The following is a 25697-nucleotide window of genomic DNA, read 5'->3' as shown; positions in this document are numbered from 1 at the left end:
AGTGGTATTTATTGATCATTTATTATGTGCAGAGGACTGAGAGAAGCAGCGTGGCTTAATGGGAAGAACATGGCCTTGGGAGTCAAAGGACATGAAATCTAATCTCAGCTCCACCCCTTGTCTGCTGTGTGACCTTGGGCAAGCCGCTTAACTTCTCTGGGCCTCAGTTACTTCATCTGTAAAATGGAAATTAAGATTGTAAGCCCCATGTGGGACAACCTGATTACCTTGTCTCTATTCCAGGGTTTCGAACAGTGCTTGGGCCATGGTAAGCACTTAAATACCAACATTATTATTGCTAAGCACTTGGGAGAGTACAATACAAAAGAATTACCTCCATCCACATCCAACCTCCAAGGCATGTGAAGTGTGAACAGAGAAAAAAGCAGAAGTCTGAAAATAATAATGTTTTATTTGATTCTGTCACATTATCATAAATGTCTATTTTCAGAAAACAAAGCCCTAATCTGGAAAAGGTGCACGTACAAATCTTCTACCAGAGTTAACTATACAGAAATATACAAAGCATGAACCATCTTTTTTTTAATATGTAGTTAGAATGCCCCACATCCTAAAGTTGTTCAGGTATATTGTTCCAATGAGTACAAGCTACAGAGGTAACAAGCGACCTGAAAGAGACAATGTTATCTTTACATATATATATATATAATATCTACAACAGTGCAAATATAACACAGCGTGCAAGCAGCAGAAAGAGAACAAAGTTGATTCAAAGAAATGCAGATGGCATCATAAAAACAGGTATTATGTAATTATCAGAGATATACAGTATATGCACACCTTTGCACGCTGATTAAAAAGTTTACTTGCATTGACTCTTGCTTTTTTGGAGGAGGGACAGAAGAAAACTCAAATTTTAACTCCTAACCAAATCAAGTATTTCACTAAAGAGCTCAACTGGGATCAAGTATTGCACCCATAATTCTAAAATAACTTAAGGAGACAGCGTCAGTTACATCCACTATGTTTTGAAACATACATGGTCATTATTAAAAATGATCCTTCCCCACCTCTAAGAGGGAGAATATAAGTGAAACTTCATAACTTTAATTTTCAATAGCAGTTTAGATGATAAAGGCTTAAAAATTGCCAACATCTTAGCCCCCCAAACTTCTTAAAATAAATCAATCAGGGGCTAAACTCCCACAGCCCAATTTCTTGCAGAGTGACCAGGTTCCATTGCCTATTCAAAAACTACAACAAAAAAGGTACCATGATCATTAAAAAAGCATTTTTGGAAATTTCAGGGCATGACGGCTTTGAGCTAAAAATTTGTCTATCTGCTGGTCCTATGGAGTTCAGGTTCTGTCTCTGAGCCTTGAGACCACTCTCCTTTGGCAGTTAGTGGGGGATTGATAACACCTGCCCTCTCAAAGTGTAATGAGCTGAGTGAGAGAACCTGGATGCAAGCCCCAGGATTTCTGGCAGATGAGGGCAGTAAAAGAGCCAAGAGGACACTGGGTTGGTCTTAATGATGCACTCCTAATCCACATGGCTGGGGAAGGACTCCTTCTGATGAAAGACTCCTTTCTCTTCAGCCTCCATTTTCCCACCTCATCATTGCCCACCCTGTTTCCTGAAATCTATTAGCAGGTCCACACAGAACATACAGAGACAAAGGGTGAGGCCATAGAGATCTAGCCATTAGACCCAATTTTTTCAGTGAAGAATTCAGCTGGATGTGTAAAGGACAATGATGTACACACTCATCTAAACTATTACAATTGGGCTCTGGGGGTGGGCAGTGGTTCACCTATTGGAGATAACCTTTCAGGGGTCCTTTCATGGCTAGGATCGAATACTTTTAGTTTCATAGAGCAAGCTATGAATGGGATGGTCTGCTGTTCCCCAGCACTATACAGTCATCATAATGGCCCCTCGGATGCTATTACATTGAAGTAATGACATTTGGCATTAGGTAAATGATGACATCAAACCTTTTATGCAACGGAAAAGTAAGTTTGTCTGGGACTTTCATGTTCTTAGCTGACCTTGCGGAATAAAAAGTGGTATACAAAATCATGTATTCACGTCTCCAAAGATCACGTCTGAACCAAAAGAATCCAGTGGAGCACAGCTCAAAAGGACCGTCAAGTTTACGCTTGCCATCTCTTAAAAATGAGACTCGCGGGTACCATGCTCATTCATTGTAGAGCCGGGGAAGAACAGAGTGTGTCAGTGTGTTTCAGTCTGTTTCAAATGTAACATTTCTATGCTTTGTTTGGTCTAGGAGTAGCAAATATATTTCTTGGTTTACAATCAAATGTAAATATTCATGAAATATTTCACAAATCTCCTGAATTCATGCTTTTTCATGCAAGAGGTTTTCTGCCTCGGTGGACAGCTGTGGAGGGTTGAAATCAGTCCAGTTCTTTTGGCTGCCTATTCCACACTGGGTTACCCAAAGGGTAGTGCCTCCCTGTCCTCCTACCCCATCCCACCCCCTTGTTCTGTAAAGAAAAGCTTCTTCTAGCACTACATCAGGATGAAGTCACCGGTCCATATGGCCCCAGTCTTCTAGACTCACTGGTATAGGTGCATGATAAGGTTGAATTCCTCGGGGGCATAGAGCATTTCTAACAACTCTGTTGTGGTGTACTCTCCCAAGGTGTTAGTACGGTGCTCTGCCCACAGTAAGGCCTCAATAAATACCACGGAGTTATCACGGGTCTTATGATGACTCAGTGACATTTCTCCCCATAAAATCCAAAGAACGGGCTTGTCCCTCAAGCAACAACTAGTTTTGATGATGAGAAGACCAGAAAAATGGATGTTCTGCATCACCAGAGCCCACTGGTACAGGACAGAAATGTTTCCCTCCTTGCACTGAACTGGAATGACTCATCCCGATGAATGAGCAGGACCGCTGGGTGGGGAACGTGTCTATCAACCTTGTTATATACGACTCTCCCAAGTGCTTAGTACCGTGTCTGTACTCAGTAAGCACTCAATAAATACCACTGATTGACCATTGTAATCTCAGGGAGAAGAATCAGGGGGAAAATGTGGAATAAGCTGGCATACCCTGGTGCAAATCAAAGTCCCTATCCTCATCAGTTTTGAGGATCTTCAACACAAGACAGGAAGGTATGGAAGTTAGGGTTGGGAATCTGAGGAAGAATAAGAAATATTCAGAGCGTGTGTAGAGGGCTGTACTAAGCCATTTGGCAAAGTACATAACAACAATTCTAGATATGGGGAATTTTTTTTTTAAAGTAGAATATTTTTTGGTTTGACAATCTTGCCGTAACAATTTAACTGTTGCCTTCTCAGGCACACAGAAAGAGAAAAGGAGGCCAGGAGGTTCTATAACAACATTCAGAAAAGGAAAAAAAAGGATAATAAAGAAAAAAGAAATCCCATTGAGGTTTTCAATTTGGGAATAACAGTGGTGAGTTTCAGAAGAAATGCCTTATTGGTTAGTTAAGATGTTATGGTATAGCATTAGAAGGAAGTGTTAAGTAAAGAACAATAAACTGGTTCAAAAGAAACATGCACTTGGACAACCAAACAATATAGGATGATATTAGCAAGGCCACATCTTCTAAAAATCCCACTACACTGAATGCACATCAACAAAATCAAAGGACTGACAAATCCTATCTCAGATAAAACAAGAAAGTTAGATTACAGGCTGAGGCTTCAGTGAAATGGGGAAAGAAGTACAGGTAAAAAGCGCTGTCACCAAAATGTCCTGGGTAGACAAGCTAATCATTATTTCTGAGGTTTGCCCATTTCCAACAAGCACCAAACTGCAGAAACCTGATGAGTAACACTGAACTAAGTTATTCTTCACAATTGATTTCTAACTTGACGATACTTTATATTTCAGTTGGCTATCTCTAACAAAATACTCTCAAACAATACTGTTCACATTTTGAATTCACATCTATGTTTCCTCTACCAGTCAAAGTCTACCAGCAAAGCCTTGCCCTTCACCCTGGGGGACTGTTTCTGGCTTTTGTAAAGGAAAACCAAAGGACCTTCTGCATTGTCTTCTAGGTTACAGACTGCAGAACACCCACAGAAGAATTATCTTGCTCAACTTACTGCCCCAAATCAGCAATGATGCACATTAAAATCTTTCATCATTCCAAAGCAAAGCATTCTAGAAAAATGACCTAAAGCAATCTGGGAGATGAACAATGAATTTCTTCTTCCTAATACTGTTTGTGTTTTTTATCAGCTTGAGATTTCTCAGGCCAAAATCAGATTCTCTAACTCCAGCAACCTCTTGAATCCGAGTCTACTTTTGCCAAAAAACAAAGGGTTCACTTTGGTTGTTTTTAGCCAACAAACTTAAACTCGGTCCCTTAAAACAACCTCCTGGGTGGAAAGGTGATCTTCAAGAATTTGCAAATCACACCTGCTGTAGTAAAATTAGACTTCCCCAATTCTCTAAAAGAATCAACATTTTTTTTCTATAGCTATTAAGATTACAGGGCCTGGTGTCTGGTATTTTGAGGATTCTGGAAAAAACACAAAGAAGTGGGTGGTGATTTAGAGCTGTGTTGTGAGTCGTCACCTGGCTTTTGGAGGGCCTGTGATACAATTACTACCAAAGCTAAGAGACGCCTCAGCCACGTCAGAGAGGGAAAGGCAAGCAAGATAGCACAGTGTGTGTTGGAGAAGACTCAAAGGGGCCTTCTTTGGCTCAGGATCAGGATTCTGCTGAACCAGGCCCAGTGGAGTCTCAATCTGGCCCACAAGAGAGGCAAAGCTGACCACCTTGCTAGAGTCTGCTCTTGGGTAAAATTACCTAAACTGGAAAGATCATCTCCGAACAAATCCACTGTCCTGTGGAAAATGCTTGCAGGAAGCAGTCCTGCTTTAAAGGGGAACAGTATAGTTGCATGCAACATTAGGAGAGACTCCCAGTCCCTGCTAGATTAAAGTTTACTTTGATGTGAATGTTCACCCCTGTGATGGCTAAGGGGGTTAGGCCAAGAGATGAGAACCTAAAGAGATGATAACTATTTCATTCTATTTATTCAAGGGCTCAGAGAGCACTAGCTCTCCTGGGACCTGTTTTCCACTCTGTGGTTTGAATCAGGCCATGAAATCACATAAAGGATTGTCTTTGATTTAAGGAAACATTGCCAATGGTCAGAAAATACCTGAATGTTTTTAAAGAGTCCGTGCCATCCGAGAAAGCAATCACTCATTCAAACTTTTGGACCTTGGAGTGTAGTTTTACCAACAGAACTGGCACATGAAATGATAGCCTGTGCCTTAGGCAGGCAGGGGCCTGAGCCCAACTTGCCCACTGATGATGGGCAAGACTAAGATGCAATACAGTGTGCCAGGACAGGAGTTCTGCTACTTAGCCACTCAGCTGGGATTCTGACTTGATGCTGTCCTGGGCTGGGCAAGGGAGGGCACCACCCCTGGTTTCATTGCTGGGCATCAGACCAGCTTACTGCCCCTGTCTTCTTGCCCCTCGAGTGTCCACCCTGCATATAGGTTCTGACAAAATGAGAATATCCAATGCTGGGTAGTAAAACCTTGACTGGTATAATGTAAATGCCTTAGGTAGGGATGTGATTGAGTCAATGTCTAATATTTTAGATTTATATACCTTTAGTTACTCCTACAATAGGGGTGTCCAAGGTTTAACTTTCACAGTTTTCAATGACACTGACCTCTGAGAGCGAACTTTTCTAGTTGCATTGGAGGTAGTTGAAGTAGAAGAAGGTGAACAAAGAAAGAGCCATCAACCTGAAGGATAGCACACTGGACCATGACACGCTTTCCTTTTAGATGCTAGGAGGTTTAGCAGTTGAAATAAAAATCAAACTCTCTGGAGGATAAAATACATGGAGGGAACTAACCAAGTTGTATCTTTATATCCCTAAGTTTTGAAAAAATTTTGATCCTCAGTGCTTTCCATAATTTGTTTTAAGCATGTGGCTCAAAGTTCATAGTCATCACTGTGAATTTGTGTTTTTCACCCTATGGCAAGTTATGACTAAGTGAGACCAGCTCATTGAATAAAATGCCAGAATCCTTTGGACAGTCAGAGTTAGATTCTTTGCCCTGAATAATGTTTCCCCAATGGAATTAAAAAGACACTTTTGTGGGAACATTAACGCAGTCTTCACACTTTCAGCTTGGAAAGTGACTCCTTGTGGAAACAGTTGCCAAGAGACAGACAACCTTAGAAAGATGAAACTCTGAGTGATTAACTAGAAGAGACAAGCCCCCCATCTCTGTATCTGGTCCCCGGTTTATGACATGGTGACCCTTCAAAACAGAATCACTTCGTGAAAAGGTCACTGTATAAGTCCACTCCCAGACTAAAAGTTCACCTCGTTAAAGAAGGACTTTGCAAAAACAAGGAAAAAAAAGAACAAAAACCCCACCCAACTTCCCATCACCGTGCAAGGTGCACCATGTTGGAGTTTTGATTCTGCATGGTAAAAATTCCCTTCTCTGTCTTCTTCCTAGTTAAAGCTAGAAAGGGCAGTGGAGGAGAGAGCGGCCCGGCCCAAAGGGACTGATTAGCCGAACACTAGACATCCACAAACCCAATATGGTTTCTAGGAGTTGGGTCAGGACAGTTGCTGAGGAGCTGGCACCGGCCTGCCCCGTGAGACAATTTTAACAAGTGCCTTCTATTGCGAAGTCTACTTCTCTCCCTACTGGAATTGGGTCCTTTTTACCTCTCGGCCCGGATTTTGTACCTCAGGACAAAATAGGCAATGAGGCGCAGGGAGATGAAGAAGATTCCAAGTACAATAAAGTCCAGGTAAAGTTTGGCATTTTCCACATCCAATTCTCGCAGGATGGCCTCTGACTTCTGAAAGTGGCAGGTTTCGTCTTGGTCGCAGTGAAGATCTTCTCGATCCAAGCCATAGATGGAGAGAATTACGCCCTCAAACCCATACCTGAGAAGAAGGGTAAGGATGAATGGAGAGTATGGATTACCACCACGCAACAAATGACTTTCTACACATTCTGGCTAATCTGAAGTCTTAGACACAAAGCCAGTGGGTGGAGGACATATTTCAGGGTGTGTTCCACCCACTCTGTTCCATTTTTCCTTACCTTGAGTGCTTTGGATGCCCCTCTAAGTCCTTCCCTTCTGTGCTTTCCTGCCCATAACGAAGATTAATCAATATGCCTTAATCCAGCAGAACCTTCATATTGTTTTTAATTATGGAGGGATAAAACTCGAGACCTTGGGAAGTATACCCTCCCTGTCTTTATTTTCTGAGATTTGGTGTTGCACAATAGCTGAAATTGCTTCATGTCCCACAGCATTGTCCAATGGGCAGTAACACACACTCTGAAAAGAAAGCCAACGGTCTCTAGTTTCTTGGGCCTGGAGAGCAGACAAATAGCTGAAACTGTACCTCTCTCATTCCACCTCATTCCTTGCCTCCCACTCGCCCACTTCAGGATAGTCCTACTTGAATGAATTTTCTAGAAATGAATAGTTTGTTTCTAACTTATAAGTCATGGGGAAGTTGTCTCAACTTGTATTACAAAATCCCGGAGGAACTAATCTATCCATGTAAATCACGGACAAAGGAAGGTGCAGTGAAGTAAAGACCCTCTTGTACCACTAGGATCCTGACCCAAATGTTTTTTGGGGGTGGAAAGGATTTTTTTAAAAAAGAAACAAACATTAAAGCCCTTTGATTTCATCTCTACTATTTTTCCACTCACATCCCTGTCGGTGTCCCAAAGGGAGGGTCTGACTGAGAGGACCAGTCTATTACTGATGTCCAAGAAGGGATTATGGCTGGTTTGAAACACTGCAGCAGTCAGTAATTATACAGAAAATTAAAGAGGGGAGGAAAGACAGTGAAGTCACAGAGCAGCTGGTTCCACATTCATTACCTGACATAGGAAATGTAGGACATCCACTGCAGGTATGCTGGAATTGTGTCAAAACTGACAAAAAATCCTGAGAAAAGGAGGACCGGGATGGCTGTAACAGGACCTACAAATGTGGCCACCTGGAAAAAGAGGAGGGGAAAAGGGAAAGAGATGAGTAGGTATCCATAGAACGGGTTGAGCCTACCTTAACCACCATCTTCTCTTTGCAACATGGTGCTGGGGGAACCACTTTCTAAATCACAAGAGAGAATAGATATTCCAAAGAACAGGGCTAGACAGAGAGATCTTAACAGTATTCAGAACAAAAGCATTTAAATGCTGCTTTGGTTCAGTCATTATCAGAGTGATCTCTTACACTTCCTTTTTCATCCTGATTTAAAAATATATATTTAAGAGAACTGTGGTTTCTTGGCTATTATAGTGCCAGGATTTATTCTTTGACATGCTCTTCCTGCAGATTTCTAAAGCCTCCATCTCAAATACCCTGATAATGGGTTTTGGGGGATGTTGTGAGCATGCTTAAACTTGCCTCCATCTTACAGCTAAGACAGGGTTCCGTTCAGAGTCACCAGCAGATTGACTCTTGAGATTGATGAGACCTAGAGGGAATGAGTGGTAGGGCCATGGATGGTAGGAGTATTTATTGAGGTTCTACTGGGTTCGACACACTGTACTAAATACTATTAATTGATTAGAAGAGGAAGGCTGTCTGATCAGCCATGGTGGACCCTCTTGTCCCACCAGGAGTCCCCTCACTCTGTGATGCTGGGGAAACGCCCAGTTCAAAGAGTTAATAATAATAATGTTGGTATTTGTTAAGCGCTTACTTTGTGCCGAACACTGTTCTAAGTGCTGGGGTAGACACAGGAGAATCAGGTTGTCCCACGTGGGGCTCACAGTCTTAATCCCCATTTTACAGATGAGGTAACTGAGGCACAGAGAAGTTAAGTGACTCGCCCACAGTCACACAGCTGACAAGTGGCAGAGCTGGAATTCGAACTCATGACCTCTGACTCCGAAGCCCAGGTTCTTTCCACTGAGCCACGCCCAATACCTGTAATGATGTGGATGCTGCTCCAATCAGGAGACCCAAAGATTGAGCCACCAGTGACGTCATCGTCCCCAGAGCTGCAAACAGGACAAAGCGCAGGGCATCAGATGGCTGGGAAGTCATCCAGTACACAATACTGCAATAGGCTACAGGAAACATGATCTGAAAATGAAAATACGGCCTTTAGTTCACACAGACTAGTGTCTTGAAAAGTTAATAAAACGCATGTTTCCCATGCTAGGTTGAATTCCCATTTTTAAATGAATATGACCTAATTAAATCACATCTGTTTTCTAACTCCACTACTGAGACATGATGGTACTTCTTAGCCTGGTCCAGCCAGCAACCACATCCTGTCAAATCTCTCATTCCCAGTTGCTGGGAACTGGGGAAGATCTCACATGGTTCCCTCATAAAAGCCAAAGCAGGAAAACCAGCAAAATTCCATGTCCTTTCCCATGGTCTTTATTTCCTCTTCCCTCAGTCAAATCCCCAACCCTGAGGTACTGCTGTCTAAAATCAGCCAAGCAATCAATCAATCAAATTTATTGAGTGCCTACAATGTGCAGAGCACTGGACTAAGCACTTGGGAGAGTACAAGCCCAAAATAATTCAACATTTTCCATCCTTTCTGTATTTATGGAGGTGTGGGTGAAGCGATGAAAGAATGCCAGGTTTCCCCTGAGAACAAATGTCCTCTGTGTGCTTAACTTACCTGAAAGGGAACATCGGCCATGGTCTTGGCTAGGTAGTAGGCTTTCAGACTGTACCAATAATTCAAATGTTCTCTCAGAAAAACACCCATCTCAAGAGGAACTAAGTAAAGGATAAAAATTAGAAATCAGATATGGTAGGGAAGGATGCAGAGCAAGTATTCAGTTCATGGATGTCTAGAGTAGGGTTTGTGAACCTTAGATTCACTGCTATCCTAAGGCTCTGAAGGTTGTAGTTCAAGTCAGCCTGAGCGGTTTAACTAGACTTTAAAAAATTTACTTCTAAATATCAATGATGCATCAATAGCAGTGAGCCTCAAAATCCCAAAGCCTATGAGTGTTGCATGGCACTGCTACATTTTAAATTTAAATTTCTACCTGTCCACAGCCTGATGGTTTACCAGATTCTTTTCAAGGTATTTGTTAAGCTTTATTAAGCCATACTAAGCACTGGGGTAGATACAAGCTATTCAGGTTGGAAACAGTCCATGTCCTACCTGGGGCTCATAGTCTTAATCCACATTTTTACAAATGAGGGAAGTGAGAAACAGAGAAGTTCAGTGTCTTGCCCAAGATCACACAGGCAGACAAGTGGCAGAGTCCGAATTAGAACCCAGGACCTTCTGATTCCCATGCCTATGCTGTATCCACTAGGCCACAGTACTTCTCTAACTTTTTTTACTAATCTATTCTCTAATAATGCTTTACTAATTTTCGTATCTGGAACAACCCTATGTCTCCGATTCATCCCACGACCTGAAATGCCATTTTAGTTTCCAAAGAAAGTAGGGACTGGGGAGAAGAGTAGAGAGAGAGGAGCTGTCCTGTTCACACCTCATTACTGAGGTTACTCTGGGCAGAGCTGGGTGAAAACCATCATCTAAACAAGACACCACAAGCACATAGCTCCAGTCAAAGCGATTCATTCCCTGGGTGAGCACTGCACTCACATGATGAGTTGAAAAACTATCCCTCCCCACTTCAAAACCTGTTCTCAGGGGACACATAAATATCATGAAGTCATTTAAGAGGCAATGTTGCTCAGTGGAAAGGGAGTCAGAAACCCCAGGCTTTGGTTCCAACCGTGTCACTGGCCTCTTGGGTGACTTTGGGGAAATCACCTAACCTCTCTGGGCTTCAGTCTCTTCATCTGTAAAATGGGGTTGAAATAGATTCAGGGTCACGGAGGAAAGAAGAGGGGGACAGGGACTATCCAATTTAATGGCACAGTGGATAGAGCATGGGCCTGGGAGTCAGAAGGTCATGGGTTCTAATCCCAGCTCCACCACTTATCTGCTGCGTGACCTTGGGCAAGTCACTTAACTTCTCTGTGCCTCAGTTCCCTTATCTGTAAAATGAGGATTAAGACTGTGAGCCCCATGTGGGACAGGGACTGTGTCCCATCCAATTTGCCTGTAACCATCCCAGCCCTTAGTACAGTCCCTGGCACATAGTAAGTGCTTAACAAATACCATAATTATTATTATCATCTTGCATAAATTAAGTGCTTAATAAAAGCCATAGGTACTATCAGGAATCACAAGAAGTTCTGGGTCAAAATGCTGTGGATGGAAGGTACTTACATGTGAGGACGGTGGGCATGAGAGCAGCGAACATGAGAAACAACATGGAGAAGAACAGGAAACCAGAGTTGCTCAGGACTTTCTTAGCCTCATTTCCAATCCCTAAATATAGCAAGCCTATGAGAAGTCCAATTCCAATGTGGGATGTGATCCGCAAGTGTGTCAGGACCTGCGGGCGAGCACAGTTCGTGTTGGGAATGTTATTCCAGGGATTCTTGGGAGTCTATGAAGCACGGTCCAAGAAACCTATTCTGAAATATTGGCTTCTGAGTGCTGGAAGAGTATGCCACTCCCTAGAAGCTGGTCCTTTACGGCCTAGATCAACAGCAACACTTCCTAGTTTCCTCACCTTGGACAGTTCCTGAAAAATCAACCTCAAACCTCCCCTCTCCCTCCACCCCTCTGCCCCCCAAAATCCTAGCTCTTATGGAGACTGGGAAGACCCGGTGAACTGACCAGTCCTGGAAACCACAGCAGGGGCTTCCCGTGGGTGCGGAGTGGCAGAAAGGAGAGACGTTTCCTTGGTCTCACCCATTTCAGAAGGAGCTCTGAGCAGGTGTTCTGATCTGTCCTGCTAAGGGTTGCACTGGAGAAGTGCAGGGAGGGATGGGGAAGGCCAAGAGGTAGGGGAAGAACTGACCACGCAGAAGAGGTGGCTTGGATGGGAAGGGAGCTGACTGACGATGGCTAGAAAATGAGGTAGACAGTGCTGACAGAGTAGCAGGCAGGGCACTGGTGAAGAGGTTGTGCCCAACTCTGTGGCAGTAGCCTCCGGGCTTCCACCCCCAAACCCAAACCTCTCCCAAAGTCCCCGCCAGAGAAAATGCTGCCTGGAACCAAGCTAAGGCTAAGGCACGCAGACCTGCTGAATAAACGGTCGGAGGCTCCTTAAGAATATAGGTACTGACACAAATCCTTACCGAGTCTCTCATGATGCTGAGAAACGTCCTCTTGAAGAGGATGCAGAACTGGGTGAGGCAGCTGGCCGAGAAGCTGTGGCAGCCTTCGGTGGAGGTGGAGTCCTGAGGGGGCAAGGGCAGAGAGACCAGTCAGGCCCTCGGCAGAGCCGCGGCCCGCCTTCGCTAAGAGACTCTGCAACTTCATCTCATGCAGCGGGATGCAAAACCCAACCCGTCCCGCGCCCGCCTTGGTTTGGTTTACCCCCGCGATTCGCATTACCTTTCTCAACCCCTTTATTCGTTTTGCTTGCTTTACCTCTTCGGAGGGCCGGTGCCAAAGGAACGGATTCAAGTCGGGGTCGCCCCCCAGGTCTCGCTTGAAGTCTGTGTCGCACATACCCTCCCTCACTGCTCGCACCAGGCGACTGTTCTGGTCACCGTATTCGCCGGAGGCGACTTCCATGACTGCACAGAACATTGAGAAATAGTGAGTTAGTCCCAGGGACCATGGAAGGGGGCTCACCGTCTGCACAGTATTAATGGTCCAAGCACTCCATGGCTACCCAGGAGGAAGGCATGTCTTAGTGGGGGAAGCGGGCATGCACACTTGAAAGTTTATACACCGAGACTTGGGTTTTAAGAAAATACAGGATCATAATGCTGAGATATCAATCAATGGTATTTCTTGAGTGCTTACTATGTGCAGAGCCCTATAATAAGTGCTTTAGAAAGGTAGTAATAATAATGATGGCAATTGTTGGAGTGCTTACTATGTGCCAGGCCCCGTACTAAGCACAGGGGTGGATACATGCAAATCAGGTCGGACACACTCCTTGTCCCACATGAGGCTCACAGTCTCAAACTCCATTTTACAGATGAGCCGCCTGAGGCAGAGAGAAGTGAAGTGACTTGTCCAAGGTCACATGGCAGACACATGGCAGAGCTGGGATTAGAGCCCATGACCTTCTAAGTCCCAGGCCCGTGCTTTATCCATTTGGCCACGTTGCCATTTGTGGCTGCACTATGTCAACCACATCCCACTTGTCCAGGAAACATCATCTTAGACTGCTGCATTGGACTGAGCTGGTTCGCCCACACAGAGCTCCCACATTAGAAAACCTCCATAAAACGAATGTGGGGAGGAGGAGTTAAGGTGGTTCACATTTCCTTAGATGCAGTACTGCTGTCAGGGTCAGATATAAAGCCATGATCTGCTAGAGTGAAGAGAGAAAGGATTCCTAAGAGAGAGGATCCCAGAGAAGATCTCTGGGAGATCTAAGAAGGAGTTGTTCAGAGTTTGGACCCCAGTTTCTAATCATTATCTGACATCCTGAAGGAGCTTGGACAAGATAAAGTGTCATGGATTTTTACATTATTTTAACAACAAAGCAAGGGCAGCTTGAAGCCAGAGTAGAAGCTGCCAGATAATAAAAAATTATTCAGAGAAATGGCTGGGAGAGGGATGGTGGTGCAGGAAGCCCGGCGTGGGTAGGGACTGTCTCTCTTTACTGCTGAATTGTACTTTCCAAGTGCTTAGTATAGTGCTCTGCACACAGTAAGTGCTCAATAAATACAATTTAATGAATTGGTTTGAATGATTTCTAGAAAAAAGCCACCATAAAACCAGGTATTTCGTTCTCTGCCACTTCCCTGCCTGCCTGCGTCGCACTATATGGAGTGAGACTGCAGCCTAAATCGTTACATCTTTTCAAACCCACTCTAAGAGTAGTCATTGTTGGAAAAAAAAATCATTAGAAATGATCTTCTCAATTACCAACACACCCAGCTAACAGCCATGAAATTTCTGAGAAAGAGAGTTAACCGAAAATAATACCAACCGAATCCTTGGGCACTGACAGGGACATACAAAAGAAGCAGATAATTACTTCAATTAGAACGGAAATAAAACCTGCCCCTCTCACAGAGGATTACTAGTGTATTACTAATAAATGACTATTAAGTACTTGCCCAGAGTACTCTGCAAGTCCATAATAATCACAGGGTAAAGAACCTGGCTTTAGGCAAAAAGTGGGGATGGTTCCCCTTGTGGGCTGCTTTATTAGAAGCAGCGTGGCTCAGTGGAAAGAGCACGGGCTTTGGAGTCAGGGCTCATGAGTTCGAATCCCAACTCTGCCACTTGTCGGCTGTGTGACTGTGGGCAAGTCACTTAACTTCTCTGTGCCTCAGTTACCTCATCTGTAAAATGGGGATTAAGACTGTGAGCCCCACGTGGGACAACCTGATTCCCCTATGTCTACCCCAGCCCTTAGAACAGTGCTTGGCACATAGTAAGCGCTTAACAAATACCAACATTATTATTATTATTAGTCGAATATTACATGCACCACTTCCAGTTAAATGTTCACTGACATTTCCCTCGGGAGGAGGAAACTCTTTGTAACTAAGTTTGGAATCAGGTCTTTTGGGGTGCTAAGTTTCCAGAGCTCCCTCTAAGTCTGAAATTTCTCTGAAACTTCTCAATTCCGAAGTATTTCCATTTTAGAGAGAAATGCGCCATTACTACAGCTCGCTTGCAATTCCACCACAAGATGGCACTTTAGGCATTCAGACACTCTAAAAGTCCTCTCACTGGCTCTGAGGCATCCAGGCAGTTGTTAAAATTGAGAAGAACCACCTCTCCTTTTCTGTTCTTCTCTGCTAGTCAGCAGTGAAGGAAGGAAAGGTAAGGTCATCCTGTGGTACTTACCAAAGTCTGCTGGGTTGTGGTAGGTTGGACAGTTCAAACCCAAATCCCTTAAGTAAGGGACTAAATTGGACACTTTTCCCCGATAGACACACTGTCCCTGGCTCAGGACATAGAGCTGAAAAAGAAAAGGGGGTGGTGTGAAAAAAGAAGACCTTGGGTGAGTACCTGTTTTCCCATAAGGCAAGGGGGACCCGAGTCTGGTTCTCCCCTTGTAAAATACCTCTTGGGTGAGAAGGTTGAAGCAACTTCACAAGGAATCAAGAAGACGGTGTGGTCATAGAAATATCAAGAGACTGGAACAGAGAAGGCCCAGGGCTTGGTCCAGTGAGAAGTGTCCAAGGGTAGAGGGCAGTGGGAAGTTGAGGGCGAGGAAGTCATAAAGACCGGAAAAGGTTGGTACCGTCAGTTTAAGTTTCATTTCTAAGACAGCAGTCAGTTTTGACTTTCTTGGGAGGAGGCTGTGACCTTTAAGCTCACCCCTGTTAGGTGGGGAACTCAGAGAGTAGCTTCTCCTTGCAAAATTTTACCTCAAATTTTACATCTCGGCTTCTACTCAAGTATAAAAGCAAAGACTATTGCACACCAAGGGCCTCTTCCCCGGATCATGCTAGAAGGCAGGGTGCCTAGGATCTAGATCTAGCGTGAGAAGCCTTGAAAAGCCTGGACTTTGATCAAGGGATTGTCCCTCCCTCTTCCCCATCTTCTCCTAGAAACACTGTCAGTCAGCACTCTGTCAAAGCAATCTGCCTGGTCCCAAGAAGCAGAAAAGTCCCAAAATATTTCCAGTCACAGTCATCTACAGAAGGTCTTTTGGCTCTTCCAGACTGGGAAGGGAGTCGTGTTTGAGAGTTGCTATTTAGGGAAGACCTCAAATGGTCCACTGCCCGTATGATTTATGAAGATCCCTCCCTCACCCAAATAGCCACTCATGAGGCAGAACCCCTCGTACCTGATCGAAGAGCTCAAAGAGCTTGGCACTGGGCTGATGGATGGTGCAGATGATAGACCGGCCTCCCTGAGCCAATGCTTTCATCAGGGAGACCACCTGGAAACAGGATGCACTGTCCAGGCCACTGAAAGTGAAGGACAGAGGATGAGGACCCTAATAGCTCACTGTTCCCCACCCACCCCAAGACTTCTTGGAGTGGATGGGTTCTCCGGAGATCCCCTAGGATGGCCTGGCACCCTGCCTGTGGGGCTTTGGAACGTGCGCCAGTGTTGCGATTCTCTCTCCCTGACCACCCTGGAAGGGTTTTCTGGCCAGGGAGTATCGTGTCTCCTATTTCTCACTCAATTTCTTTTCAATTAAAATAATGGTGCTTCATAACAAACGACAGAAACTGAGGGACCGATATTCTTCCTGCTGACAAGATGAATGACGGGGAGAACCCACAGTGATCCTGGCACCAGGACACTCCAGCAGCTTGATGAGCTTGAGTAACTTCCCCCCAAATCTACCAGGAATGGAATTCTAATATTCCAGTCATCCACGCCCCCGTGGTGTGCATCGTTAACAGTGGTAGCAGGCTCGCCAAGTGCCAGGGAAGAGGGAATATTGGCCCTTGAGCCTCCACTGGCCACTTTCCCCTCCTGTCTCCCATCTCCATTTCCTCTTCACTACATGCACTTCAATTCCTTTAGTGACAGGATGATTCAGTCAGGTCCCAGACAGGCAGTCCCAGGGAGTTAGCCAACCGACCCGGATCGATATGGTGTTTTTGCTGGGGATGCTATTTGAAATGGTCCATTTCATGTTTTTATAAGGTTTTTAACAGCTTTCTATTAAAATTTAACTAGAATTTGGAGCCAGCTTCTCTAAACGTTATCTGTCAGAATCAAACATGGAGTAGAGGAGGGCTGGAGGCTGGCAGTGCCTAGTTCCTTCATTCCATAAGCAAATAACCTTGCTGCCTGGCTTCCACCACCCCACTCCTCCGTTCCTTGATTCCTTCTCAACTGGGGCTGCAATATGGACCAAAAGGGAGACCCAATTATAATGAAATCACGTAATGTCCCCCAGCCACCTGAGCCAAGTCCTTTGAGATGAAAACTCAATGAACAACTTAAAACCTTTTTCTTAGGCTAGTTAAATGCCAGGCAGCCTTTGGATAGAGGCAGGTGAATGCTAGGAGAAGTTTAGGACCCATCGGGGCCATATGGCGGGTGGAATTGGTGCTTTGAGACAAGCAGTCAACCCTTTCTTGCTTAGTACTCTCCCAAGTACTTAGTACAGTACTTCGCACACAATAAGCATTCAACTTCTAGACTGTGAGGCCGTTACTGGGTAGGGATTGTCTCTGTCTGTTGCTGAATTGTACTTGCCAAGCGCTTAGTAGAGTGCTCTGCACACAGTAAGCGCTCAGTAAATACGACTGAATGAATAAATACGATCCTATGAATGAATGGTTTCAGTGCTCCTTCATCACTTACGGTCGCTTCACTCTTACCTGGTAGGCTCGTCGAAGAACATGACAGGTGGGTTGTTGACCAATTCCAGAGCAATAGCAAGGCGCTTCCGCTGGCCCCCAGATAGACTGCCAGTTCTGGTATTGGCACAGGCCAGCAAACCCAGGGCAGTAAGAATCTCCTTGACCTAGGAAAACCAAGGCACCGGGGTCATTAGACGGTCACCATAAATGGCCCTCATGCAACAAACAACATCTATTTTGGCAGAAAGACGGATATCAAGATTGATCTTTGAGTTATCTACCTGAGCTCTTCTCCAGGTCAGTTCTCACCCACTTCTATAAATTCAGTTCAGAATTGTGCATATTCATCCATAATATCTATCCATTATTGTCCATCAAAGCTGGTACACATTTTTGTACTGGGCACATTTTCTCCTCTCCTGTCACCTTATCTGAGGTCTTTCAACAATGTACAAAGTTCTGGGCTTTTAAAAAAACCAATACCACCTATTTTTTGTACATATAAGGCCAGTAGAATCTTAGAGTTGCCTCTCTAAGGCCCAGGCAAGGGAAAACTGACATGCCTTTTTTAGCAATAGAAGTAGCAGTTAGTTGTGCCACAATTTGGTGCAAAATACAGTCCTAGATGCTGGTGGGGTAGTAGAAGACAAATGTAATTAAACATCCCTTACAGTCTAAGAGAGAGGGAGAAAAGATACTTTCATCCAAAGTTTACATATGAGGAAACTGAGGCATACAAAAGTTAAATGACTTGACCCAGATCACACAGCAGGCAAGTGGTGAACTGGAATTAGAAATCAGGTCCCCTGACTCCCAGGCCCATGCTCTTTCCACTAGGGCATGCTGCTTCTCACTCAATGTATTTATTGGACACCTTGTGAGTGCAAGTGCTGTTCTAATAATAATTATGGTATTTGCTAAGCGCTTACTATGTGCCAAGCACTGTTCTAAGGTGCAAGGTAATCAAGGTAATACAAGGTAATCAATGTCTCACATAGGGCTCACAGTCTTAATCCTCATTTTACAGATGAGGTAACTGAGGCACAGAGAAGTGGCTTGCCCAGCAGACAAGTGGCAGAGCCAGGCTTAGAACCCACGTTCTCTGACTCCCAAACCTGTGCTCTTTTCCCTAAGCCACAATGCTTCTCTAAGCATTCTAAGCATTTGAAAGAGTACAAAGGAAGCAAGACAGCTGCTCCCTGCCCTCAAAATGTTTACAATCTTGTGGGAGGAGTCCATGATCTAGTGGGAAGATCTTGCAATCTACCACTCTCTTCCAACTCCCCTGTTGCTTTACTGCCTTGATCTACATTTCTAGCCATGCCCGGGGCCAAGCTGGGGACAGAGGTGAGACAACTCCATCCTGAGGATGTTGATCCTGAGGGATCCCGTTAATGTCAGGGAATGAAAAACACAGTCTCCTATTAATCCTGCCCACCTTCTCCATCAGGCTAATCCATCATCTGTCATGGCACTCTTTCATTGATCTATTTTCTTGCTAATTGTTTATTCACCTGCCTTTATTATTTATGTCTACTACACTGCTCTTAACCATGCCCTATTCTGTCAAAAGTATGATTTCTGTCTCTTCTTTTGGACTGCAAGCTTTTCGGGGGCAGGGATCACATTTTTTGCGGCGTTTGTATGTTTTCCAAATATCTAGTTCTCTGCTCTTTCCAGGAGCTCTCAATAAATACCGTTTTATTACACATTGTTTACTGGGAATTTCAGTAGGTAAATAAGTTTGCCAGGGACAGAAGAGAAGCTTGTGTCAAAGCAGATATTGCATAACTGATAGGACTGTCTGTGCCCTGGAAAAAGAATATTCACTAGGGTCTCCTGAACAAGATCCAAGTCCTTGATTTGTTGGGACTCAGTTCTCTGAAGAATGTGATGAAATGAGACCGGCCTTGCGCAGTTCTCAGAATCCAGAGTGGGTGCTGGGGGGGGGGGGAGGAAGAGAAAAGGGAGGGAAGAAAGGAGGGAGGAAATACGTATGTGTGTGCATGCATGCATGTCCGTGAACTTGCACTTACGAGCACATACACATCCCTCATATTTGAAAGGGATTTCAGGATTCTGGGGCGAGAGGAGGGCAAGAGTACTTCAAGGGAAGAGACTGCAACTCAAACCTTTCTCCTAAGTCTGATTATTAGACCAATCGAAAGCATTCATCTTGAGCCAAGTGCTTTTTCTTTCTAACCCTTCAATTAGTCACTTCAGCATTATGTAAAGGAGAAAGAAAACGAGAACAAAGGAAGCCTAAAGGTTTCCTTTCCCCCATAGATCTACACTCAATTTCGTCAGAATCCTTCTCTCCAGCAGTCTCTGAGGTGAAAGTGAAGCTTCAGAGACACCCCAACTCCTGTCCTTCATGTGCACCGTTAAGAGATAAAGAAAGAAAAACAAAATCAATGGGCCATGTTAGTTTATGCAGTTAGAAACTTTAAGCCACCCCCTTAAATGCTTAATCAATCAGTGGCATTTATTGAGTTCTTCTTGTATGCAGGACACTGGACTAAGTGCTTGGAAGCATACACTATAACAGAGGTAGTAGACATTTTCCCTGCCCACAAGCTGAAGGGATCTTTTTTGGGTCTGCTTCAGTAGCCTTGAGCTGCTGACATGAACACCTAGAGCATTTCCTTCTGAGCGAACACACTGAAGAGCTTCCGGTGTAGGCAGCTTTTCTGGGAAACAGGAGGTGCAGGCAGAACACATTCTACTCTGGGTAACAGTGTCTCCCTCTATTGTGTCCCTTAAGGACACAAACAGCTGGGGCGTACCTATTTACCCTGGACAGGAGATTTGGAGGAATGGCAGGTCGGGAGGGAGAGAGGAAGAGGAAAATGATTAAAGGACCTGAAATCCATGACTATCTCTTTGGAATAGGTCCACTGATACATGAATGGCAAGACTTCAAAGGAGCCTTGAAGAAAGGTCTTGGCCAGTAAACACCAACCATAGATGTCACATTAGTGAGTCGGCTCCACCTTTTCTGCTACAATAGGCAACATTCCCCAAAACAACAGGACCTCCTGGATCCATCCAAACTTGGTCAGTCCCATGATTCCCCAGAAGGAGAAAAATACCATTTCCAGTTATCGCCTTCAGCCATGACTGAACGACACAGATTTGGGGGTGAGAGTTCTTGCCGCAGAACAGCTAAGAGCAAAGTAGATGAATACTGTACTTAGCCAACGCACAGTCTGTAGGCACATAGTAGGGCCGTTTGAGAGAATGCATCCTTCTCGTCACAGGGAAACCAATGCTTACTCCTACCCGGAGGTTTCGGCAGTAAAAGCCACGTTGTTCCTCCAGCTGGGATCCCTTGTTCTTAGTCCTGAATCATAGATGATAAAATACAGGCACGTACTATCTGGCTTGCAGATAAGCTGGTCCCATGGCTACCTGTGGGCCCAGTGAGCAGTTGTTGATCTCATTTCCTAGATAGCAACCTCCGCCTTACTGAGGGCTGGATATTCAGTTAGCCAACACCGGCTGCCAGAAGCAGCACCTAGCAGATGTCAGATGAGGCAGTCTATACTGACAGAAACATTTGTTGAGAAGCAGCATGGCCTAGTGGATAGAGTATGGGCCTGCTAGTCCAAAGGACCTAGGTTCTTATCCTGGCTCCACCACTTGTCTGCTGTGTGACCACAGGCAAGTCACTTCACTTCTCTGTGCCTCTGTTACCACAACTGTAAAAAGGGAATTAAGATTGTGAGTCCCATGCAGGGACTGTGTCCAATCTGATTAGCTTGTATGTACCCCAGTGCTTAATCCAGGGCCTGGCACATAGTAAGTGCTTAACAAATACCATTTAAAAAGAAGGATAGAGACAGAGAGGGAGAGAATCTGCCTGCAACTTGAGAAATCATTTTTTCAGTGGAGTTCACAAGTGCACACTTTTTTCAATAAAACCCACTTGTGGAGGCGAGTATTCATGCTGCTACTTACAGAACGTGGTCAATTTGGAAAAAGACGAGAGGGGCCTGCTGCCCCACTGTATTTATGGAACACATTTGTTCTAATGAACTCCAAGTGGTGGGCAGACGTTATCTAATTTAGCTTTACAACATCCCCATAAGGAGGAAAGGGGTGGGAAGGCTCAGTCCCATCACTCGGGAAGCTAGGAAACTGCAGCCCAGAAGAGTGAAGTCACATGCCCAAGATCAGACAGCTGGAAAGGACCTGGAGAGATATCATAGACTGTTTCCCAGAGAAGCTGCATGGCTCAGTGGAAAGAGCCCGGGCTTAGGAGTCAGAGGTCATGGGTTCTAATCCCGGCTCTGCCACCTGTCAGCTGTGTGACTTTGGGCAAGTCACTTAACTTCTCGGTGCCTCAGTTATCTCATCTGTAAAATGGGGATTAAGACTGTGAGCCCCACGTGGGACAACCTGATTAACCTGTACCTACCCCAGCGCTTAGAACAGTGCTCGGCACATAGTAAGCGCATAACAAATACCAACATTATTATTACTCCCCAATCTGAATGACTACATCCTGTTTCTCAAAGGGAAGAGATGCTGCCTTGGTAACTGACAATCCCTCATTGACCTGATATTCTTCCTCAGTCTAACCTAAATCCTTCATGCTCCAACATAATTCCCTTTTGTTTGGTTGTCAGTGGAAATAAAAGAAGAGGTGCTCACAATCTCTGTACAGCAATCCTGCATTCTTGGACTGCTTTCAGAGTCACCTCTCAGTTTCTTCTCTTCAGGAGAAAAAAAATCCCAAGTCCACTAGCCTTTCATCATAAGGCTGATTTTCTCTCCTCTGAACCTTCTCTCCATTCGTAAACATGGCTGCGCCCAAGGCCAAAGTAAAGGTGTGGGCCATGTTCAGAATAATAGGAGATTTACTTCAAGGTTCGTTCATGCTCTATTCATGCATCTCTGTCAGCATTGTGCCTGACGTTAAAAAAACAAACCCACACAGAACTAGATCGATGACTGAGATTCAGTTTGCGATCTGCTATGATCTATGGATTTCTTTCTACCCAGCCTGCGTTCTCCAATTTAAACACTACCATCATATTTGATTCCGAGACGCTCTGCCACAGCAAGGACAGCTGCCTTTCGCTTGAATCATGCATCAGTCCCTGTCACATGTACCTTCATACTCCTTGAACTTCACCCACACAAAGACACTGGGATGAGTTGCGAATCTAACTCACGTTTTAAAATCCCCCATAATGAAAGGGAAAACCCACCACTGAACCTTGATGCAAGACATGGGCATTTGGTCTTTTACATAAAGGAGTCACTGTTTGTATTTCCTCCTTACAAGTTAACATATACCTACTGGGTCCATTCAGTGCCATTTTGGATCAAACACTGAAGGGTCTGATTTTGCCCTTGATTTTCCACCCTCTATACAGGGAAGCTGTGCCTTTTCGTCCAAAGGTCTAACTGGGCCTAAAGATATGATAAAATGGCCTAGTGAACTTGTACAAGTCGTCAGCTTCTCTGAATCTCAGTTTCCTCAACTGTAAAATGGGGATTACATATCTGTTATCCTCTTAGACTGTGAGCTCCATGTACGACAGGGACTGTGACCATCCTGATTATCTTGTATGTACCCCAGGGCTTAGTACGGTGCCTGGCACACTGAAGTGTTTAGTAAATATCACAATTATTAGTATTACTATTATTCCTGATTCCACAAGGCAACCTGGAAGAGGAAGAGCAGACATACTCACCATCTCCCGTCTCCCTTCATCTTTCTCTTGAAGTTTCAGATGCGCTGACACCTAAAACAGAAGCATGTGGTTACCTCTTCAGGAGCTATGGATGAGTCTCTTGGAGACAGGGTGAGCAGCAACGAGGGCCAAAATCAGCTGTGATGAAATGACCCCATACATGGCGAGCCCAGAAACTGGAGGACAAACTTGGGTCAACAGTCAGGTGTACATGAGTAGCAAACTAGGAGCTCTCCCTGATTACCCACACAGTTACCCAACCTTCCCATTCATTGTTGTGCTGGACCACAGCAGGGCAATAGTGAACCTTTGGGGCAGTAGGAAGCTGGCACAAGTTTCAGGCTAACCTCCCAAAGGCCCAGTTGTTGGCACCAAAACCTGGATTTGGCAACATACATCTCAGGAGCCCCAGAATTTGTGCAGCACAGAAAAGTTCACAGGATAATCTTTGAAAGGGCTCAATAGGATCAGGACTGTGGGTCCCACATTAGCCAGCTCAGTCACATAAGCACAGACTTTCCTGTGCCTCAGTTACCTCCTCTGTAAAATAAGTCAGTCAATCGTATTTATTGAGTGCTTACTGTGTGCAGAGCACTGTACTAAGCGCTTGGGAGAGTACAATATAAGATCATCCCAGCATTCAAAACAGTGCCTGGCCCATAGTGAATACTTTAAAAATACCAAAAGACAGGTGAATTTCACAATTGGTGGCATCCTCTTAGAGCTAGCATGACAAAAGCATTCTCCCCTCCACCCCCATTCACTAAGACATAGGAAAAGTTCCCAAGTGGCTGGTGTATTTCTCCATTTCTGAACATTTACTCCCTGGGGGATGAGGATGATGCTGTGGGCTCACTGGCTGCCTTCCCACAGCCTTACTCATAAACCTGGGGTCTGGGGATGTGGGCTGGACACTCACCATCATGGCCTCCTGGATGGTGAGGTGAGGGAGCAGCATGTCATCCTGCATGATGTAACAGGACACCTTGCGGAAGCAACGCAGGTCTCGGGGCTGCCCATTGATGAGGACGGTGCCCTTCATCCCCGTCTCTCTGGAACACAAATGGGACAAGGATCCAGTCAGCCACACACAGCAGCCGATTCCATATTGGGCCGCTCTTGCCTCGAGGGCCCAGGGACGCCCATGGCACCTGCTGTTCCCTGGGCCCCAGGCAACCGAGACCCTCAGGCCAGAAGGGCACGGGAGATACTAGAACGCTCTGCAGCCAGTTGGAGAAGGAAATTAAAGGGAGAAAGTACAGAGAAGATCACTGTTCACAACAGAAAGACATCTGCAGTCACACACATTACAGTCTTCAAGTTAAATGTTCACCGGTGCTTTTCAACAAGGGCCATTATGTTCCTCTAGTGATTCTTCCTGCCCATCCCGGGCAACGTGGCAAGAATCACTGAGAATCAGTGTGGCGTATGGGAAAGAGCATAAGCCTGGGAGTCAGAGGTCCTGGGTTCTAAACCTGGTTCTGCCACGTCTGCAGAATTCCCTTGGGCAAAATCTCAACTTCTCTAGGCCTCAGTTGCCTCTTCTGTAAAATAGGGATTATGACTGTGAGCCCCATGTACGACATGGACTGTGTTCAATCTGATTATTTTGTATCTACTCCAGCACTTTGTACAGTGCTCTTAGCACACAGTAAGTGCTTAACAAACACTATCAAAAAAACCCACAGGAGTTTGTGCATTATGAAGGCAGGATGAAGGTAACCTGTTCACTTACAGGTTTACTTTAGATAAATGTTGAGTCTTCTGTGTGAAGGGGTAGTTTGTTGTTACAGTTTATTCCCAGCTAAATGTTGATTTACTCTTCCATTTTAGGAATATTAGCTATTCTTCTTTCCCATCAGAACGCCTACAGTGATATAGATTGGGGAGAAATAACACCAAAGTGGTCCACTTTTTTTTGAAAGACTTTCAATCCAGAGGAACACCCCCACCCCATCCCCCATGGATTTTACACTACATTTTGCTCTAACAGATGCTTAGTGAACATTTAGCCATGAGCTGCATACTGAGGTTTCCATCGTAACTGTCCTGGGCTCATGAATAATGTCTCCAGGGGCTCAAGACATCTGACACTGAACAGGTACAGAGAAGCAGCATGGTGTAGTGAAAAAGGGCATAGGCCTGGGAGTCAGAGGACCTGGGTTCTAATCCTCTCTCCACCAATGCCTGCTGCGGGATCTTGTGCAAGCCACCTAACTTTTCTGGATTTCAGTTTCCTCCTCTGTAAAATGAGGATTCATTACCCATTTTTCCTCCAACTTAGACTCTGAGCCAGTCCCATGTGGGACAGGGACAGTGTCCGACCTGATTATCTGGTATCTACCCCTGTGCATAGCACAGGGCTTGGTACACAGTAAATGCTTAACAAGTACCACTATTATTATTATTCTCATTATTCAGAATATTTCATAGGAAAACAGGAGTGCCTTCTCTCTCTAAATGCTTCGATCCAATCACCATGTGCTATCCCTGAGGGTGGAGTTGGCAGTGTGGCTTCTTTGGGACTTAGACTGGTTTGAAAATATATATAAGGAAAATGAAGAACTGGATCCTGAGGTCTAATCCAGGTCAGTGGGGGGCTCTTTGCCCAGGGCCCTGTGAAAGAAATTAGGATCTGACTGTCCACCAACCCCTACCCCAGAGAAGTTTTAGTTTCCAATTTGACTCTCTGTCAAGGTTTCAATCATGGCAGTGCAACAGGATAAGGGGACTCCTTCCAGAAG

The 25697-nt window shown here is 44.8% G+C and overlaps 1 protein-coding gene across 6 annotated transcripts in view; it reads right to left on the bottom strand.

Annotated features, from left to right (window-relative positions):
• Window positions 1-392: 392 nt before the first annotated feature.
• The window catches only part of ABCG1 (ATP binding cassette subfamily G member 1), a 171838-nt gene continuing 146533 nt past the window's right edge, over window positions 393-25697 (bottom strand). For 5 of the 6 annotated variants that reach the window (XM_029083363.2, XM_029083366.2, XM_029083368.2 and 2 more), the window contains 12 exons: window positions 23873-24005; window positions 22954-23004; window positions 17267-17412; window positions 15769-15892; window positions 14820-14934; window positions 12393-12577; window positions 12134-12235; window positions 11214-11382; window positions 9633-9733; window positions 8921-9079; window positions 7867-7985; window positions 393-6908 (listed from right to left, as the gene is read on the bottom strand). In XM_029083363.2, the coding sequence (XP_028939196.1) occupies window positions 6680-6908; window positions 7867-7985; window positions 8921-9079; window positions 9633-9733; window positions 11214-11382; window positions 12134-12235; window positions 12393-12577; window positions 14820-14934; window positions 15769-15892; window positions 17267-17412; window positions 22954-23004; window positions 23873-24005 (1633 nt within the window). In that variant the 3' untranslated portion in view covers window positions 393-6679. The remainder of the gene's footprint in view (window positions 6909-7866; window positions 7986-8920; window positions 9080-9632; window positions 9734-11213; window positions 11383-12133; window positions 12236-12392; window positions 12578-14819; window positions 14935-15768; window positions 15893-17266; window positions 17413-22953; window positions 23005-23872; window positions 24006-25697) is intronic. The other variant, XM_029083361.1, reaches the window with a different exon arrangement.

This window comes from Ornithorhynchus anatinus, chromosome 18, assembly GCF_004115215.2.
Source record: "Ornithorhynchus anatinus isolate Pmale09 chromosome 18, mOrnAna1.pri.v4, whole genome shotgun sequence".
NCBI classification, from domain to species: Eukaryota; Metazoa; Chordata; class Mammalia; order Monotremata; family Ornithorhynchidae; genus Ornithorhynchus; species Ornithorhynchus anatinus.
The sequence above is the reverse complement of the archived record's forward strand: the minus strand, read 5'-3'. Positions and strand labels throughout refer to the sequence as shown.